General features: G+C 31.2%; 2 protein-coding genes across 2 annotated transcripts in view; both read right to left on the reverse strand.

Annotated features, from left to right (window-relative positions):
• LOC128388006 (putative uncharacterized protein DDB_G0277255) overlaps positions 1-21904 on the reverse strand; it is a 57754-nt gene that overhangs the window by 27379 nt on the left and 8471 nt on the right. Inside the window, exon 2 of the mRNA XM_053347336.1 lies at positions 6415-6988. Coding sequence (XP_053203311.1) covers positions 6415-6825 — 411 coding nt within the window. The 5' untranslated portion in view covers positions 6826-6988. The remainder of the gene's footprint in view (positions 1-6414; positions 6989-21904) is intronic.
• Positions 13609-14468, reverse strand: LOC128388110 (histone H3.v1-like). Its single transcript, XM_053347469.1, has one exon. The coding sequence runs from the start codon at positions 14068-14070 to the stop codon at positions 13609-13611; it is 462 nt and encodes a 153-aa protein (XP_053203444.1). The 5' UTR covers positions 14071-14468.

Below are 21904 nucleotides of genomic sequence, written 5' to 3' on the forward strand. Positions count from 1 at the left end.
TCAGTTCGATAGATTTTTCTAGAAAACACACATTTTTTTAATACAAATGAAATCTTCCCACAGTTGTTCATTGTAATAATCGATCTCCGTTTTCAACCAAAGGTTTTCCCATTCATCTTTATCATTTGTTTTCAGCTGTATCTCCATTGTTTTGATTGAATCAAAGGTAGATAGGAATGATCGATACATCGAATGCAGTTCTATGTGATTGTATTTTACCACTGCCTTCCTTATTTGAAAAAGAATTTTCCAAAACGAGTCATCGTTAAGGTGAACAGTTTTATATGAAAAATCCTAAAAAGAAAAAAGAAAAAAGAAAAAAAGAAAAAGAATTGATATTAAAAAGATTAGAGGAAAAAGAAAAAAGAAAAAAACTTACCATTTCAAAGCTTTAATATTTGTTGAAGGTTTCTGAGAGAATGATAAATTCAAAGTGGAGTAAAACGATAATTCACGCTTCTTTTTATTTAATTTCATCACTTTATCTTTATTATCCATCATGCCTTTGGCACAGAAATTAGTTACATTCTAACTCTTTTCATTATAAGTCTTTAATCCTATCCCTAGGGGATAATTAAACTTATTGCAACATCTTGATAGATTGAATCTTGATTGATATCATTAAGATGGTTCTTTATCATACCCTGAGGCTTTATTAAAGAATTGCAGATATTATCCTTGGGATAATCGTAAATATCTAAAGTAATAATTCATTGATAAGTTCCAAGATAAAAATGGTTAACTTAGTTGCTTAGAGTAAGCATCCACCCTACACCACGTGGAGGTGTTAACCTTGTAGGGCACCTGAAAAGAAAAGACAGAAAAAACAAAATGATGAGTAAATAATAATTACTTATGAACTGTCCCAAAATGTAATTTATTTCATAAAACTTAAGGCATTTATAGCAATGAAATTTAAGATTAAAAAAAGCAAAGAAGAATATTAAGAGGGTAGTAAAAAGATATGAATAATATTAAAAGTGCATAGAAAATAGAGAATTAAATCAAAAGTGTAAAGTTAAAACTGTTCAAATTCGTAAGTATCGACTGTTTCGAATTCTACAAGTTTTTGTTAAATGTTTATTGAATTTATCAACAATATCTTCTGGTAGTGCCGATCGTAATCCAAAGTTCGGATTTAATACTGCTATTCGTGCCCATGGATCCTTCAAAGGCGTTCTTTTTCTATCACGAGCTTGAATTTCGTCGTACTCTTTACGGGCAGCACAAACACTAGCCCAAATATTTGACAATCCTTCCCTTCCAAAGATATGTCTGTTAACCTCCTCTGCAGTTCCATAGCTTTTATAACAATAACCACATTCAAACATATATGGATGAGCTGCAATATATTCATCACTAAACTGGGAAGCATCCTTCATCAAGATTACTTGCGATTGATCAATTTCTTCCCATTTTTCTTGAGGGAGGGCATTAATTTCTTCCTCTGTAATTTCCATACAATCGCGTTCAGGAACGAGGAAATCTTTATTGTAGTTGATTCTAATATGTCGTCCCCAAGGAGTAGATACACAGGCTGTCCTTACGCCTTCGAAATAAGACATGTTTCGATGTCTGATGACGTGTTTTGTTTGTATCTGAAATGATTTCGTAAATAGTAAATTGTAAAGATTTATCAATTTCCCACTTACCGCAAGAGGTGCATGTCTTTGAATTAACTCAGCTCGACCGCCTGTATAAGGTTCATCTGTAGCAATGAGTGGTGCATCAGCCAAAGCAGATCCGTTTCGTCTAGTTCTTGCATTAGTCGTGGTAATTCTAGCCCTTCCAGCTGAGTTCCTTGGTCTTAAGCTCCTAGAGGTTCCTTCGATCAGATCAGTTGATGGCGAAGCTGTAGCATCAACATTATTGTGATTAACAGTTGATGAAGTTGTAGTTTGAACATTATTTAGATCAGCACCATCGTTTGGACTTGCAGTAGACGTATTGATTGTTAAATGGTCTGAACTCTCTTCGGATTCTATCGAAAATGAGAAATGATGAGAAACTTAATTACCAAATCTGATTGAGATGAAATTCATAACTATCAATACTATCACTAGTAGTCATCATTTGACACCCTAATCATCTTTCGCTGATGAGTTGAACATAATCTATTATTGCTTCATCAATAAGTTAAGGTAAAGGTTCTATTGTCATAAAACCTATTTACCAAATCTGATTGAGATGAAATTCATAACTATCAATACTATCACTAGTAGTCATCATTTGACACCTAATCATCTTTCGCTGATGAGTTGAACATAATCTATTATTGCTTCATCAATAAGTTAAGGTAAAGGTTCTATTGTCATAAAACCTATTTACCAAATCTGATTGAGATGAAATTCATAACTATCAATACTATCACTAGTAGTCATCATTTGACACCCTAATCATCTTTCTGATGAGTTGAACATAATCTATTATTGCTTCATCAATAAGTTAAGGTAAAGGTTCTATTGTCATAAAACCTATTTACCAAATCTGATTGAGATGAAATTCATAACTCAATACTATCACTAGTAGTCATCATTTGACACCCTAATCATCTTTCGCTGATGAGTTGAACATAATCTATTGCTTCATCAATAAGTTAAGGTAAAGGTTCTATTGTCATAAAACCTATTTACCAAATCTGATTGAGATGAAATTCATAACTATCAATACTATCACTAGTAGTCATCATTTGACACCCTAATCATCTTTCGCTGATGAGTTGAACATAATCTATTATTGCTTCATCAATAAGTTAAGGTAAAGGTTCTATTGTCATAAAACCTATTTACCAAATCTGATTGAGATGAAATTCATAACTATCAATACTATCACTAGTAGTCATCATTTGACACCTAATCATCTTTCGCTGATGAGTTGAACATAATCTATTATTGCTTCATCAATAAGTTAAGGTAATTCTATTGTCATAAAACCTTTACCAAATCTGATTGAGATGAAATTCATAACTATCAATACTATCACTAGTAGTCATCATTTGACACCTAATCATCTTTCGCTGATGAGTTGAACATAATCTATTATTGCTTCATCAATAAGTTAAGGTAAAGGTTCTGTCATAAAACCTATTTACCAAATCTGATTGAGATGAAATTCATAACTATCAATACTATCACTAGTAGTCATCATTTGACACCTAATCATCTTTCGCTGATGAGTTGAACATAATCTATTATTGCTTCATCAATAAGTTAGGTAAAGGTTCTACACATAAAACCTATTTACCAAATCTGATTGAGATGAAATTCATAACTATCAATACTATCACTAGTAGTCATCATTTGACACCCTAATCATCTTTCGCTGATGAGTTGAACATAATCTATTATTGCTTCATCAATAAGTTAAGGTAAAGGTTCTATTGTCATAAAACCTATTTACCAAATCTGATTGAGATGAAATTCATAACTATCAATACTATCACTAGTAGTCATCATTTGACACCCTAATCATCTTTCGCTGATGAGTTGAACATAATCTATTATTGCTTCATCAATAAGTTAAGGTAAAGGTTCTATTGTCATAAAACCTATTTACCAAATCTGATTGAGATGAAATTCATAACTATCAATACTATCACTAGTAGTCATCATTTGACATCCTAATTATCTTCCGCTGATGAGTTGAACATAATCTATTGTTTTATCACAATCATTGACATGTGGTATTTGATTTATAAGGCAAACTCACCGGTAGAATTAGTGTCAGCGGTTGATGGTCCAGTGATTCGTTTTTCCAAACGCGTTTGTCGGGCCGCTAGCAGTGCATTCAAACGAGTTTCTGCTTCTCTTATCTCGTCATCCTCGTCTACATTTTGTTGTGGAGCTTCCGGTTGGGTAGTTTGTGTCGGTTCGTCCTGTTGATCAATGTCTATTACAGAAAAAAATGTTCGTAATTTATGTTTATAATCATATTCTCAATGTATTATTGTAAAAGAAAAAATTGTCACCACGGTGGTTTGAACCCAAGTCATTGCATCCGCAAGTCTAACATCTTACTATTGCGCCACAAGCAAGTTTTTAAAATTTTTGCGAAAAATAAACAAGTTTTGTTCTTTTTGATTCAATAAAATGCTGAATCATGGGTTTTTTACAAAACGTGAGGGTCGCCCCACTCAATGCAAACACATAATAATAATCAATATACAAAAGACGAATATAATTCACTGAAATTTTTCATGAAAAAATCACTTACGTGAATCATTGGATTCATTTGTAGTTGTGGCTGTATCGATATTGTTTAAATTCTGGTCAAATACCATTCCTATAGGAGTATAAAATAAATTATGAATCATGTTATCATGTTTGCTAATAATTAGACAATTGTAATTTACATACCCAACATGAAAAGGTAGAGAATTGGGAACCTTATCAAATACATTTTTATTCAGTTCGATTGGGTAATAATTTGTCAAAAAACAACAAAAATAGCTAGAAAATTACTTGAGAAAACTTCAAATGAAATCAAATGTTAAATGTAAACAAAAAAATATCGGATCTGTGAAATTCAGATCTCGGATTCGTTTTTTCACCGATTCCGGGAAATTTGAGTTTTTTGTGGAAATATTTAATTCAGAATAAAATTCTTTCATTTTCTCTTTTTTTCCCCCACTTCCGCTTCTGAGTGGCTCAGAAGCGGAGGTTTTATTACTACTACCATGAATTCATGAGATAACCTTTTCTTTTGCCTATCACCATGAATTCTGGCTGGCTGATTCATGTTAATCACCTTTAATTACAAACAATAAATAAAACCATTAAACTTTTACCAATAACAATAAGGTAAATTGTTACCATTAAACATTGTGACCCTTCATTGATTGACCTTTACCATGAAAATCTAAATACATTAAGATACATGATAAACATTGAATACAATTAACCATTAAGAGATTCAGTTGATTAACTAACTCTAAACGTGTATTGTCATAATTGATAACCAACATTGTTTACTCTAATTGTCAATAATCAGATCGATACAAGATTAACTTATGTTGATTAATATGAATTATGATTAGTGTTGACATGATTGTTTGATTAACCAATGTCATCACAATTACGATGTCATTGTTAATAATCAATAATCAATCAAGTATAACAGAGCTAATCGATTGAGCTGTAATTTCAATAGATAACATTGTGATCAAATTATTAATTATTTATCGATTTGTACAGTTAATTAACTTGATCATCTTTTTTGAATTTCTTTTTTTGCCCAACCATCAACCTTTTCCTGAACTGAAATGAAATGAAATAACAAAAAAGTTCTGGACTTCCTGTTGATATCATGATAGTGTCATCGACAGAGGTAACTCCATGTATTCCTGATTGTTTCTGATAAACTGTCTCATTTTATTGTAATCAATTGATGATTGACTCTAATTGAGACACTATCATTATCCATCAGTATTATTACCGTTACAATTTGTTGCTATTATCGTTTTATTTACCTCCCTGTGATTCAGATTTCGTAGTGAAAAAAAAACCTCGGAAAGTTCTGATAATGGATAAAGATAATGGAACAATTTTTTTTCTTCTATTCTTTTTTGATTATTTATTATTGCTACTCGATAATATTGTTCATTCGTTACTCACCCTCTAAGTTTCATCCATGGGGGTGAAAATCAGAATTATAGTTCGATACTCACAAGTAAATAAAATACTAATGACAAACATAATTCGAGGTAATAAGAATTGTAATGGTTCGAGATTTTCTCATCCCAAACAACATTATCGTCCAATCGTTATTGTTCAACATTAGTTTAGGTAATTCGATCAAATCGAAATGTACTAAATCTGTTTACTTTGGCTTATCATGTTCACCATTGTATCTTCCACCTTCAAGTCTCGAATCTGTTATCATTAGAACTTTTCGTTTTCTTCTCTCAAAATATTCTAATTATTTTGGATCTTCTTCCATTGATTAAACAACTTAATCATAACAATCAATTTTCTAGACACTGATGATAATTAGATTGATGGTTAACGATTACGAGTTATGATGTTAACTGTTTGTCGGTTTGATTTTAATTCAGTTTGTTAAGATTATAAAGAGATTTTATCATAAGTTGTATAAGCAAAGAAAAAAAAAGTTCCAACTACAATAGAACTTTTTTTTTGTTCATCCAAATTGAATAAAGAAAAATTTTCCACCCTCATTGACTTCATGATGAGATGATTTCATTACATGATAAGAATATATAATAAATATGATGACTGAAGGGAAAACCCGAATTCACCCTGAAAATAAATGAGTTGATATGTTTGCAATGAAATTTATTTACTTTGTTCATTGAGCTCAATGTGTATCAAGTTGATTATCATCGTCATTAAAATACGTTACCTAATTAACTGATTAAGTTTCAAAATACTAATAATAATAATAATAATAACTTACGGTTCTCAGTTTCCTCTCAGTTCGGATAACATGAACCACCATTGCGTTACCAAAAAAAGTTATCAAACTTAAACTGTACAGTCCAAATCCTAACGGTATTATCATCCCAAGATTGTCTGAGTAATCGGATGATGAAGATTTAGTTGATAAAAGGTTCGAGTGGTCATCGAAAAGGTCTCCGACACCGTCCCCACCGCCCCTGAGTCCACTTTTAACACCCACATATGAGTCACTTAAACTTTTATTGTATAAATCATATGGTCCATTTAAAGGTTTATTAGTTGAGCTAATTGATTCCAGAATATGTTCACCAAATTGGTCAATTATGCTAATTGTTGGTGATGTTGACGATAAATTAATTGATGTTGGTGATGTTGATGATGAGATTAATGATGATTTAGTTGTAATCATAATTGAAACTGTTTTTTTGAGTTAATTAATTGCTAGTTAGTCAAATTTTGGAGATCACTATTATCACAGATTAATTTGAATCACTCATTATCCAATCTCACGATTTTAATTGTGGTCAATATATCATTGATATTCAATACGATTCAGTTGGTCATTTTTAATTCTGATTAAAAGATAGAGATTTAAATTCAATTAGTAAATGTTAATTGTCAACGTAATGATTTATCTTATTGAGAAATCCTTTTATCAATTGGGATAATCAATTTAATTTGATTGTTGATTTAGTCTCTTTGCTTGATTGTAACGGTGATAACTAATGATATTTAATTGTTCAATTGATCATCAATTATCACTTACATAATATTGATATAAATGGTTAATCAGTAACAATTTAACTGAATCAATCTGTTTGTGTATCCACATTGATACTTAATCTGAATCCATGTAGTTTTTTAATCAATTGATTGGATTAACGAAAGTGATTAAATTGAATTTTCTTCCGTGATAATTGTTAATAAAAGTTTATTTTAACTGATTAATTGATCTAATCTATTAATACGTTAACATTTAAAAGTTTTTTGTTTTCTGAACCATGTTAATCATGTTAACGAACAACAATTAAATGATCGTCATGTTTATTACGAGTAATTAAATTAACCTAACAGATAATATTAGAAGATTATTAATCTAATCAGCATTAAATTCATTTTTCGAATCAATTTGTTGATTTATTGGAAATTATCATGCGAAAATAATAATAACTTAATTATCTCCATTCAAATGATTAAGTTTAATCACTTGGAGGCTTGATTGTTACGATTAAAAGTTTCAAACTTTGTGTAATTAATTTTTGGTAATCTTAAAATTGGATTAGGATAAAATCAATTTATCTAAATTGTTTCCTTTTGTTTTTTACCGTTATTTTTAGATACGGAATCAATTGAATCGATTATCAATTAATCATCTGGTAGTTTAATATTATCCAGGAAAACAATCAAAACTACCGAATGAATAAAAAAAACATTCACAATTAGATTAGTACTTTGTTATGGATTCTAACAATGGTTAATTATGGTTAAATGTGTACGAATATTTAATAATCAATAGTTATCACTGTTAATTAGCTCGATTTGTTATTGAAAGAATCTCAAGTTTTTCTTAATCAATTGTGTCGATACATAATCAGAGACACAGTAATCACATTTACGTTTGTTACATTTGTCACATCAGTCTAACCCCTTAAGCTAACCCTTTGACTCTTGACCCTTAAATCTGACTCTCGTTAGATTGTTGTTAACCCTTTGTGTTGTGTTAATTAAATAAGTTTGATTACTCTTGAGCGACTATTCCAGTTTAACAACTAGTGTCAACCCTAACAATCAACATTGTTTCATAAGCTTTAGACGTGAATTTTGGTTCTAATTTTGTAATGGATTGAGTTGATTTCTTGATAATAATAATCAATGATTAGTAATTTTTGCGATTTGGTGATCACAATGACGATGATTTATATCCTTATGATTTTTCTTTTGACTGATTGTTTCAATTTTCTCATTGAGAGTTGAAACAAAAGTTCTAATACATTATCAGAACTTTCAAGATTGATTAGTATCTATTGCTTCTCGACTTCGAAGCTTAATAATTATTATTATCGATATTAGTTGCTGAGTATTTATTTCTTTCTTTCAACTGGTAGATTTTTTACTGAGAAGAAAATCTTTTTGTTGTTCTAAACTTTTCGATTTTAGTTTTTTCTTATTTTTTTCGATTTTTTTTCTGCTGACCTTTGTAGTAGGTTAACCAACCATGAGTAAGGTTCTGAGTAATCTCAGAATCTGATTTAGCCAGTGGCTAGTCAACGTTCACAGTATTCTGAGTTTTCGTTGGTTTAATTGGTTGATAAAAATTGTTCGTGACAACATTTTAATCAGAATTCTGGTTTCAAGGTGGTGTAAAGTTCACTGTGAGTCGAAGGTGAGAAGGAAAAAATTGATTTTGTGAGAGGTGATTTTCTTGAGAACATCTCAATTCACAAAGAATCTGATAGAAATCATGAGAGTTTTTTTCATCTACAAAGTGAAAGGAGAGAGAGAGAGAGAAAAAAAGTTCTGGTGGTTATCACATTTTATCGAGTCTTGAAATCAAGTCAAAAATAAAAGAGATAAAGTTGAAGGAAAAGGCGAAATGTCAGATTGATTGAGATCGAAAAAAAAGTTGTAAGAAACTTTTTTCCTCAGAATAACCTTATTGAAACTCTTCATGTTTCCAAAATGAACTCAGAATTTTGTTCCCACTTCCTTTTTCTTTCTCTGGTTAATGATGTTGATAATAATGAGGATGAGATGGTGATGATTTCAGAAGAGTAAATGATAAATGTTTACCTAGAGAGAGATAATCAAGAGATTTATGAGAGAACCCTGAACATTTTCTATGTCGAAAATGTTTTGGATTTTTTTTGAGTTAAAATCGTGAATAAGAAAATGAAGTTTAAGTTGAATTTTCATCATGTATCTCATGAAGTTACAGATATTGGCAAGAGCACTTGAGTCGACTTTATAGAAAAAATTGAAAATCTCATTGAAACCAGAACTTTTTGGAGATTTTTTCTCCTACTCGTCTCATGTATCATGTTCATCATTCTTTATCTGAATAGGTAATTCAACTTCATCAGTGTGAAATCGTGCATGGAAATAATATCCTTCCCTTTTCCCTGGCTGTCAAAAGTTTGATTCCATCTGATGAATGAATGATGACTATTGTTTTCTCCTATTTTTTTTACTATCATCAACCCATGAAAACGGGTGAGCAAAATAGTAAATGAAATGATCTGAATGCAGAAAAAGTAACAAAATATTCCATTCATGGTAAGAAAAAATATCCAAGTTCATCTAGTTCTCAACTCCCATGAGAGTACAGGATAACCTTCATTCAACTTGTAATAATGTTACAATTCCCAATCAACATATAAGAGTCAATGACGAGTCAGAAATCGAGCCACCCTGGCCACATTGATTCGTCGTTGATTCAAAATTTTTTGAGCCCGATTGACTCTATTTTGAGCGCTCATGAGTCAATTTTGATAAATTTTTGATTCAAATTTTGAATGAAAATTGAATCGAAATTGACTCAAAATTGAATCAAAATTGAATCAAAATACAGTCGAATGTAAATCAAGAAAGAGATTTAAATATTCTGTTATATCGGATCTATTGATTTTGAATCCAAGAATGTAGATCAAAATTTTATCACTAACGGAAGAAAAACTTTCTATTATATTTGATCAAAATATTTCGATTGATTAATCAAATTATCAACGATAAAATATCAATGAACGCAGAATGAATATTTATTTAGATAAATTGATTAGAGATTTTGTATCTTCAATAATTTATCTTGAATCAACTATATTTGAAGTTTAAAAGCTCGAATCTTGGTCTATCATCAAATAATATAATTGAACTTTAATTCAAAGAAAAAATATCGAATTTAATAGCAAAAAATAGATTTTTGATGAACGATCTTTAAGAAGTTATAGAATTAAATCAAAAATCAAAACATTCTGAGTTCCAAGTACTATGAGAAGAGTCCTGTGAATTTTCTTGATCAGATAAATTGGGATCTATTGAATCTTTATCTTTGTTATAGGAAGTTGTTTCTTTGTCATTTTCTTCGGAAATGTATCTTGATCCATCATCATCGATATTATTGTCGTCGTCATTATCATCGATAATAGATTTTCTTGTCAATTCAGCGTTTCTAGCACAAAGTTCTTTGACCATCCGAGATCTCACTTTGTATTCTGCAGCTGCAGAGTACTTATAAATTTTGGCTTTGCGAAATACATGATCTAATGATAGAAACGGCTTGTTAATTTGATAAATTTAATTGATTTTGGATCATGAAACTTACTCATAAATGCTCTTACTCTTTCTTGACCCAGTTTATAATTGAAATCTCCTTCCATTCGGGCTGTAAAAGGCTTTTCAAAACCCCAAATGAAGCTCAATGGGTATTTGAATTTTTTAGATTTATCGATTGTTAAATATCCTTCCAAATCTTTTTTATCTAAGAACTTTTTACCTAGAGTAACATTCTCATAGTAATTCTTAGGGAACGCTATCTTCACAAGTTGATAAGCGAAAGATGGCGCTAAAGAAGGAGTTGAATTTCTGATAGCTTCATCATAAAGATCCAAATCAAACCGTATGACACCTTCAACATATATTTGATTCTAGAATATAAATCAAAAGAGTTATAACTTGCCTTTTTGTTATTTACTGGATAATTACCTTGTTACTGCTCTTGTAAGTACAATCTCTTTCCGGAACAACATTTGATATTTCAGAGTCACTCTGATTATTATGATCAATATATTTTCTCATTTCATCTATAACATTGATTATTGATATTAGAAATGATCCGATTGTATCATATTCAGAGAGATTCTTTTTTCGTTTCAATAAATCAGTAACTTGATCATTGATACTCTCTATTGATACATCGGCAACTGATTTATCTAGACAAACGTTATCAACTTTACGTTTTTTTGCTCTATTCTCTGAGCTCTCATCATCTTTGGCAACACCATTTTCGTTGGAGTTATTGATCTTTAAGCTTTTCTTGTGATCTTTTGTCTTTGTTTCAAGATGATCTGAGCTTTGGTCACTTTCATATTCACTATCAGTTAGAAAACTGTTGCTCAATGGCTTGCTCGATCTTTGCGAGTTTGGCTGATCATTTCTTTGATCTGGTTTATCCTTAAGGTGAGCTTTGTCAATTATCTCATCAGATTCCAATAACTTTTTGATCTGAAGACTTGTTAATACGCGTTGCGATGGCACATCGTTTTCAGAATCAAGAGGACAATGAATGAGTTTTGTTACTCCTTTCGATAACCTTTTGATCTTTGGAAGTTTTTGCCAGCATTTATTGGATGTCGTATTTTCATTTAAACTAACTTTCAAGTTCAGAGGTGAATCTAGAGAAACGAGATAAGTATTGTTATTAATAATCATTAATTTTGAATTGTTAAAGAAACATGGACTCACCTCCGGTTGCTATTATCTGAGAATAAAACTGGTGACTCCCGATCTTGATCTTGAAGCAATTCAGCCTTTTATCAGTGAACTTAGAAAATGGAAGTTGAAATCCGAAATCCAATAGATTAGACTCATTCAACTTGACGACAAGAGGCTGCTTGATTACTCCTTTGTCTTCGTCCAAAATGTAAGGAAGAACAACAGCGAAAAGGATACCGTCTTTCAGTGGTTGAGTAAGGATCGAAGAGCTTTGATCATCGGCTCGTTTTTCCAAAAGAGTACTTTGACTCTTATCAGTCTCCTCAATAGTTGTCGTTGGGTTTTGCACTTTTTTAGAACTTCCTCTGGATTCACTTGCTGATGCGATCACTGTAACTAGATTTGTAGCGTTGTTTTCTTTAGATGAACTGATGTTGTGTTTTTTAAATTTGCCGAAAATATTAAGATCTTTTGCAGAAGCAGTTGACTTTTACGAACACTTGAGAACTTTGAACATTTTTGTTATCGAAGATCTTTGACTATTTTGAGTACTCATGATGAAAACTTTTGATCAATTAAAGTTAGACTAAGAGACACAATTGAATTAATGCTGGGAAATTTGAAAGCCTTAGCTTTTATTATAAATGGAACAATTATCTAGACAGTAAATGGTTAACTTTGATCAACTGAGATCAAAAGAGTTACAGATTTTTTTTGTACCAACAAAAAGGGGAATGTTAATTGGATTAGAAAAATTGATTGAATTGGAAAAAAATTAATTTGGCTAACTACTATTGGTTAGAAATGTAACAGATGAAAATAATTAGATGAGAAATTAATTTTTTTGTGCTTTTAAATGTTGAAATTTTTTCTTACTTTTGTAGATTTTGATTTTTTTTTGGATTTTTCACTTCAGTGGTTGTCAAAATGTCAAATTTGTTTTATGAAGATTTGGGTTGATTGGCTGCAGAAGCAAATAGATTTTGTAACAACAATTGATTGGCTGGATTGCTCAAGAAGGCAAGTCTCTGGGGAATAACAGAGGCAATATTTGTCACAGTTGCTTGAGAAGGTGCCTTTCCATTTCCTTTTCTTTTCTGTTTCCGTGTGAGTGGAAGAACTTTTATCTTGATTCAATTCTCCGCCGCTGTAAACTTTCTTGATTTTCTTGATTTCAGAATCTGATATATCAGAACATTTTCTCTTGGAGGCCTTTGTTTCTTCTCGGATTTTTTCATTATCCACAATCACGTGATTAGAAGTCACCACTGCCTCTGTTGAGGTTGAAATAATAGACGTAGAGCCGATACTTGATCCAACGCCTGAGTCGTTGATTTTAGATCCTGTTTTCTCATCGTTTTTAGATGAGTGGTTTGATGATTCAAGTGTAAGGTTGACTGGTGAGAGACTTAAAGTAGACTCTGAGAAAGCTGAAGGTTTTGCTGGAGTTGAAGTGATTTGCGAATCACTTTTTAGAAATTCACCGTTTTTTTCATTAGGAGATTTACCAAATACCGCATTGAATTCAGTATCAGCAGCAGCCAAACTTTCAGGATCAATCTCATCCATTGCTTTCAAGAAGTCATCATGATCATCTTCAAATAAATCTTCTTGATCATCATTTCGATATCTTTGGTCATCAGAATCAGGAAGATCTTCTAATACAATTTTTGCATCACTATCAGAACTTTTTAAATTTTCATCTTTCTGTTTTTCTTTTTCTGCTTCACTTGAACCCGAACTAGACGGTTGGTTGAGGTGTAATTCAGGAAATATCTTGTTTCTTTGAACCAATATTTTGACTGGCTGAACGAGTTACTATATTTGATCGATCCATTGAATCCTCTTGAATTGCTCTAATAGCAATCATACTGGGTACCTCACAGCCCAAATCAACTTCGTTTTCTTCATTATTAGGCTCATGAGCATCCTCATCGTTCTTGTCTTCTTGTTCCTCCTCTTCTTGTTCCTCTTCTTGTTCCTCTTCCTCTTCTTCTTTATCTTCCTCTTCTTCCTCTTCTTCTTCCTCTTCTTCCGCGTCATCGTTTTCGTCTTCTTCTTCATCAAAATCTTCGTCTTCAGTTGTTGTATCTTTTCCACCTCCAGATGATCTTGGACTTCGGCGAACGATGATTTTTGTTCTTTGGTAATGCATTGCTTTACAGACTTGATTTCCTAAATGACTAACAGTAAATTGGTCATAAGATTTACGGCCACATTTTCTCATAGTGTGATCTAATGATTAAAAAGTAAAAAAGATCCAATAAGAGAAAAGACCACATAAATTGATTTTGGATTTAAACTTACCCATCAGAGCATCAAATCTTGCCTTTCCAAGTTGATAATCGTATTTTCCGGATACAGGGTAAGTCAATGGCAAGGTATTGTTCCAAACCGATAGTAAAGATTTATTGTTACCTTTTCCAGCAACCGTCACACCAGTCAACCAATGATTTGGAAAACAAAATCGTACAAAATTTGCTATGACAGTAGTTGGTTCACGATCTTGGATATTATTTGGAAGAGATTTCAAAAACTTTTTGTATTTTGCTGCTTTAATCGGTAGAATTCCTTCGATGAAAGTTATCCCACCTTGTTCCTTAGTCTCATCATCCTCAGATATTATTCGTAAATCTTTCGCTTCGTTAGGTTGATTTTTTACTTTGGAACTTGTTTTAACCTTAGATTTGGAATTCCCAAGTTCTTCGATTATATTTAACAAACTCGATTGAATCTCGGTTGACTCTCGACAGAACCGTTGAATAGTTTCTGAAACTTTCATTGATTCACAGAATATCTTGAGATTCTTTGTTCTTTCTTTGGTCTCGTTTATGAGATCTGCGGATGATTTCTTTTCATCGGGTTCGTTGAATAAATTTCTTGAAACAGTAGCTGATGTTGAAGCTCCTCTAGAATTTGATCCATCATCTATGTTAACCACCTCTGGTTCAATTTCAATTCTTACCGTTTTCAGTCCTTCTATGTGCTGAATGAACGAATTGAATTCAATCTTGGAAATCGGCTTTACCGAAAATTCTTTGCTCTTTACCAAACAAGCATTCGAAAGCGAAAGCCAATGCATAATTTTATTGGGAAGATGAGGGGGTTTTGGAATTTTGTTCTTCGAATAGAAGATCTTATAACCAGATAAAAGATCTTTTGAGTCCTCTGGAAAGAAAAAAACATCAATTTTTTGTTTCTTATTAATTGTTAAACTTACCTCCAGTTCCAACGATCATCGCAGTTACAGGTTTATGACCTAATATTTCAATTTTGACATAATTGTCAAAATTAACCTCTAAAGGTTTTAGATCTGTTGGTATTAGCGATGAATCAATTGAAAAACCAACAGGTATAGTCACTTCTTTTCCGCTCTTCTCTTTCACAAGAAACAGAGCAATTATCATTTTCTCGTTCATTTTTAAGTTGCAATAAGATCCCACAATTGTAGATTGATTTCTCAAGTATCTCGATTTAGATCTTAATTTGAACACGGGAGAAATTCTAAATTGATGAACTTTCCGCTTTGAACGAATGTCCATGAAAAACACTTAAAACACGTAAAACTGATTCAATTTTTTAAGATTTCAGAGCACAATGGTTGTTAAAACGTGGTAAAAGTAATTTGATGATTGTAACAATTAAAAAAAATTACATAATCGATTTCCGATTCAGATAAAATTTAAAAAAAACTCTTTCCGCTGATAAGATTAAACACTTATCAAAGCTAAAAGAGAGATAAAGACTAGTGGTTTCCATGGGAACCAAACAAAAAGAATAGAACAAATTAAATGTTCTATTCTCTTTAAGAAGTGAACACATGTTCTCATTTATTCTTTTTTTAATTTTGTTCTCTTCAAATTAATTTGATTTAAATTCGATTTAAATTAGATTTGATTTGGTTTAAAGTAAATTAAATCAATTAATTATTTTTTGTGTTTCTCGTAAATTAATTAGTTTAATCTCTTCAATTATGAACAATAATTTCTCATTAAGAAGTGTAAATAGACATCGTAGATTTCAACATCTCTCTCATCACTCATCTTATATTGATGATCTACCAGATTATCATTTAAGGAGTTCAGATGATTCTTTTTCTTCAGATTGTGAATCATTGATCAGTGATTCGTTTCTAAGTGATGATCAGGCTGAAAATTGTGAACAATTTGATTGTGAAAACAGTAATTTTCTAAGCAAAAAAGCTTACTGTGAAGTGATCATTTCTGCTATTTTGAGTAAGGCAAATCTAAGCCTTTCATCAGCTCAACTTGTTGTTAACCTTTTCAACAATGTGAATTTAAGATTTTCAAGTGATCCGGCCCTTTTACCAAGTGTTCGCTACTTGTGGGAAAAGAGAGCAAAGAAAAACTCAATCGGTGTTTACATAATTTGTGAGAAAAAACATAGCCATGGACCGTTTTTCAGCGAACCTAGATTCTTCGGATCTTTTATCTGCGAAGAAAGAGAAATTCAAGCCGAACTGAAAAATGACAAATATTTTCTTCACATTGGACTTCGAAATCAGCTGGAAACATTTCTACCAACTGTACCGGATTCACAATGGGTCGAAAATCAAAGATCTGACCAAGAAATGATCATTGATATTCACAATGCTAAATTATCAAAGAATTTCAAACAATCACGTCATTTTCATTCGACTGAAACTAAGATAATCACCTTAACAATGCACACAGATGAAGTTCTGGTTGGAAATAGTTCAAGTGTAAAAATCTTCCCAATTTTCATCTCCATCAATGAGCTCAAACCTGACTTTAGGAGAAATCATTTTTTTCTTTGTGCATTGTTTGTCGGGAAAAATAGACCACTGGTGGAAAGTTATCTTGGTCCTGTTTGCGCTGATCTTAAACAACTTGAATCTGATCCAATTATCTGGAAAAGTAGATCAGGAATACTATGTAGAGCAACTTTTCACCTTATAGCGCTTGTGGCTGATGCCCCTATGCGAGCTTTTCTACGAGGAACAAGACAGTATAACCACACATATGGATGTGATTGGTGCTTGATCTGTGCGACGACAAATACAAGACGATCTCGACATTTCTCAATCAAAAGCTACAATGAACTAGAATCATTGAAACGGAAGCATGAAGATTTCAAAGAGTTTGATAGACTTAACTCAGAAGATACTCTAGATGTTGATACAGATCAAATAGAAAGATTTCATGGAATTATCGGCTCTTCTCCATTGTTAAGCTTGGAAAGTTTCAATATTGTTGATGGTGTTCTGGTCGAGCATATGCATTGTCTAGTCTTGGGAATTTGTCGATCATTGATCTTACGCGGATGGTTTGGTGAAACTTCCAGAACAATTTTTGAGAAGAACGTTGACAAATTAACTTTGAAAAAAGCTCTTTCTTCAAGAATCGTGAAAATATCGGTTCCTTCAAGTTTTACTAGAGCACCAAGAGATCTTGATCAGTTGAAATATTGGAAAAGCTCCGAGTATGACGCTTTCATCGTTTACTATTTTCCAGGTATAATCAAAGGTCTACTCAGATTGAATGTTATAAACAATTTATTTTGTTTCATCAAAATATTTCAACTTTCGCACTCTGGTCCTGTTGATCGAGATGTAATTGATCAACTGAGAAATTTAGTTTCTGAGTTTCAACATGGAGTTCAAGATATCTATGGGAAAATTTCATGAGTTATAATCTTCACATTCTCTCTCACTTACCAGATTCAGTCAATAATCTTGGACCTACGAGGAACATATCGTCATATCCACTAGAAAATTATATGGGCATTTTAAAAGATAAAGTTAGAAGGTCCTCTAACATTGCCCCTTCACTTGTCAGGATTTTCATCAACGATTTTCGCTACCAGGAAATACTAAACTCGATATCAGATTGGCCATTACATGAAAAAGAGAAAAAAGATCTTGGATTCCATTCATATTTACTTGATGAAAAACCTGATCAATTAACTTCGTTAAAAGAAACCTTGTTTCACGAAGATGTCAATCTAATCAAAGAAAGAATAATTAACATTCTTGGCCATTTACCTCCAGATGAAATTATTCTCTTGAAATCGATTTCGATCAATGGTAAAAGATTCTCAACGAAAGATTATTCTAAGGATAAGCTGCGATGTGATTCAATCATAAAATCGGAAAACGGTGGATTCTATTTGATTCATTCCATTTTCAAATATGGAGATACGTTATTTTCCCTCTGTGAAAAATTTCGAACTTCACCATTCAAAGTCTCATTCAAAGGATTGACCGGCTCATTTGTATTCACTCTTTCACATTTATTCGAGATTGAAAGTTCATCGAAAAAAGATTCAAGCGATATGATCTGCATTAAGCTTAATTCTAAAGTCAAAAAATGCTTCATCATTAAGAGTACGGAGCTTTCTCATAGGTATTCAAAGGACCTCATCGTCGAACCTTTTCTTTTCAATTTTTGACGCTATCCAGGTGTTTTGACTTACCAAATTCACGTCGCTCATTTTTTTCTACTAGTTTTATCTTAATTTTCAGATCAAATCATTGATTGATCTATTTTTTCTTATATATTAGTTCAATTGTATCTACAGAACCAAAATTAATTGATTTCTTCCTCCATCATAACTATTTAATTCAAAATTTGGTGTTCAAAGTGTATCTCTGGTGTATCTTCTTTCTTTGGCTTTTCTCTTTGATATTCGTTCCAGTTTCTTACATTCTCTTTCTGCTTCAAAGTTCAGTGTTTTTTATCCATCACAAAACTATCAACACAGTTCATCATCTTCCCTTTATCATCTTATATCTCTTGATTACTTATAATTGAATTAATTATCTTCAACAGTGAAAATGTCTAAATGTAAGTAACAACTTGTTTGATTTTCATCCATCGGCTTTTTTTAATTCATTTCAAATGCCATTTTCTCTTTCATCAAATAGGTAAAAATTCTGATAAATCTCCACCAATTACAAAGATCAGCAAGAACTGTGGATCAATCAACAAAAGAATTGTGATGAAAATTGTGATCAAAGATAAAAAGAAAATAACATCAATTAAAAGCCATTTTCGACCAGTTAAAAATTATGGAGGAAAAGAAAACAATAATGAAAATTGTTTATACGCCAAGTTCAAGAAATCAATTAATACTGAAGATGATCCAGACATTGAAACAATGAATTTTTCTCAAGAATACCAACCAATGGATACTAAATAGTTTTTCTTTCAACATGCAAAATTCAAAATTCAAGATTCAAATATCAATCATTCTTGAAAATCAATAATCAATCAAATCAAAAATCTTACTTTTACAGCTCAATCAGATCTCAAATTTCTATTATCAATTGTTTTTCTCATCAAATTTTATCTTTCTAATTGTCCATTTATATCAATTGTGTTTATGTGAATAGATATTCAAACAAAAATTTCCAATATAATCATTTAGATCAATGATAAATTTCCTTTGATAATCAGCAATTGAAAAGCTTTTGTTTACATTTCTTTCAAAACATAAACAAAACTCTGAACGCGCGATCTTTGAACCTTTGAATATGATTACATTTCAATTAAGCAATTGAAATTTTCCATTTTCGTAGAAAAGTTGATCAATTTTTTTGACTCTTCATTGATTCAAAAAAAAATCACCACGATTCAAAAAAAAATTTGACTCCAAGAAAGCTCAATCATTGACTCAATGATGATTCTCAAATTGATCAATCGGAGTCTCAAAAAAAAAATATGTTGATTGGGTTGTTGAGAAAGAAAATATTTGAAACTTTTTTTCTTCTGATCTTTTCGGTGAAAATTCTGGTCACTATAATGGTCAAGCTCCCATGGTAAGATGATAACGTGAGGATAATGATTTGAGTAAAAAAAGAAAATAAATTGAAAACAAATGGATAAACAAATTTTACCAAAAAAAAGTTCCATTTATCATGACCTTGAATTACATGTTGATACATTCAGGATGAAGTAAGAAAAAAAATCGCGAATTCAAAATAAAAAATATTCAGTAGACTATCAAGAACTCGTAGTTCCTGCACCATGAAATATAATCGTTACTTCAGACTCATTATTATGATGATGATCGTTGATTTTAATAACAAGGATGAAGAAAAAAACGAAAAAAAAAGTTCCAAGGATAATTCAGAACTGAGAACATCAAGAATCATGAGAAAAAAACAACAATTGTTATAAATCATGAATTAGTATTAATAAAACGTAACAAATGAGAATCAGCTGAAGTAGGAAAAGTTCAATCTCTAATATTATCATGGAGAGCAGAAAAAATGAAATATTAATGTGATAAAACTAATTCAACATTATCTAAGCTCTGTAAACATCATATTATCGAGATGAGAATTCATATTAGATATTCATGGTAATCAGTTATAAGCTGTAACTTTTCAGGTCAATTTTCATGGAGAGACGAGGTGATTATTCATTATTATTAAAAAGCGATAAATTTACCATGTAAATTAAATTTTCACATGAAAACTGATCAATGAGTAAACAAAATTTTCCCAATTCTAATTTCCGAATAAACTAAAATTTCCTTCAATAGACATCAAAGGAAATTCTCATTAACGAGAAAACTATTAGTAAAAAAACTTGATTCCAATTCCAAATGAACAATAAACATCATGATGAATATCATGTAATAGTTACAGGGCGATACAAAAACAACACAATGTACATGGTTCACTGTTGATACTCAGTTGATGGGTAATATCAATACATCAACAGAAAAACAAAGTAAATAACCTTGAGGATTTTTTTATAAAAATAGTTGATGTTTTCATGATGATTACGATGTTGACTTTTGGTCTGTTCATTAATAATTACTCAGTTTCAGGAGAAGCAAAAAGAAAGAACTGAATTCAAATGGAAATTGAATTTTATCGTAATTAATCTGATATCGACTTATACAAATATTGCCTTCTAATATTAAAGCTAATAAATGAGAGCCTTTGGTTCATAACTAATTTCATGATATTCCATCAACATTGAACTTTATCGCAAGGTGAGTTTAGGTGGATTAGTAGATTCTAATAAAGTCCTTAGTAAATACCATTAAATCATTTACAGTGTTTGTACCTTTCACATTTTGTCTCGAACCCTCATTGTATCTGAACTTTATTGTGTAAATATCAACATCTCATCTGATGAACGATATCAAAGGGAAAAAAACGGATTAGGTAAGGAAAATTCAGGAAATTCCGATTGAATTTAGCGATAAATATTGGAAATGTTGGTTGATGATGATGATATTAGAATGATTAAAGAATCATTAGATAGGAATTATATTGATCAAAGATATTATCTTATTGATTGTTAGCTTTACTTTCGTATCATCATCATTACCGTCACCATGTTGATTGGATTCAGCTAAGATTTCAAGCTTTCCCATTTAATACTCAATTGAGGATAAATATTATGATCAAGATGTAGGATGATGGATTCTTGAGTCATTACAGTCTCAGGGAATCATCTTGTTTTCAATTGATTCAGCTATTGATTGAATCACCTTTATGATCATTTCAGTCACTCTGTTCATTGAAATCTTCAAAGCGAAATTAATTTCTGCTTTTCTTACAATAAGCATCTCGTTTTATTTATCATAATATAAATGGTCAATTTGTTACGTTCATAATGTTTCAATTCCGTAAAGATATTCAGGATTAAGGAAACAAAAAGATCTGACCTGGAAACGAGCATGAATTTGACTTAATACTTTGTTGATAATAATCACTCCAAGTTAATTGGTAACTTTTCAAAAGTTATCTACAATTTTTTGTTCTTATTATGGTTGATTTGAACTTTCGAATTCAGTTTTTTTGTTCAAATTTGAAATATTTTCAGAACTTTCTTCCTTTTTCAATTTGCATTGCAAATTCGTAGTTCTCATCAAACACACTCCCTGTGAACATTTCCATGAGCTTTTCCAACTTTCACTCTGTTTATTTATCGTTATTATCACCATGATATTGTTATATAATCTTGAATAATTTTCTCCGAGTTTGTAAAGTCAGTTTTATTCAGTGGTTATCATGGTTTTATCAAAATCTATGAATCTCTCTCTCTCTCTCTCTCTCT

Source organism: Panonychus citri, unplaced genomic scaffold (genome assembly GCF_014898815.1).
Source record: "Panonychus citri isolate SS breed McGregor unplaced genomic scaffold, ASM1489881v1 Contig00095, whole genome shotgun sequence".
NCBI lineage: Eukaryota > Metazoa > Arthropoda > Arachnida > Trombidiformes > Tetranychidae > Panonychus > Panonychus citri.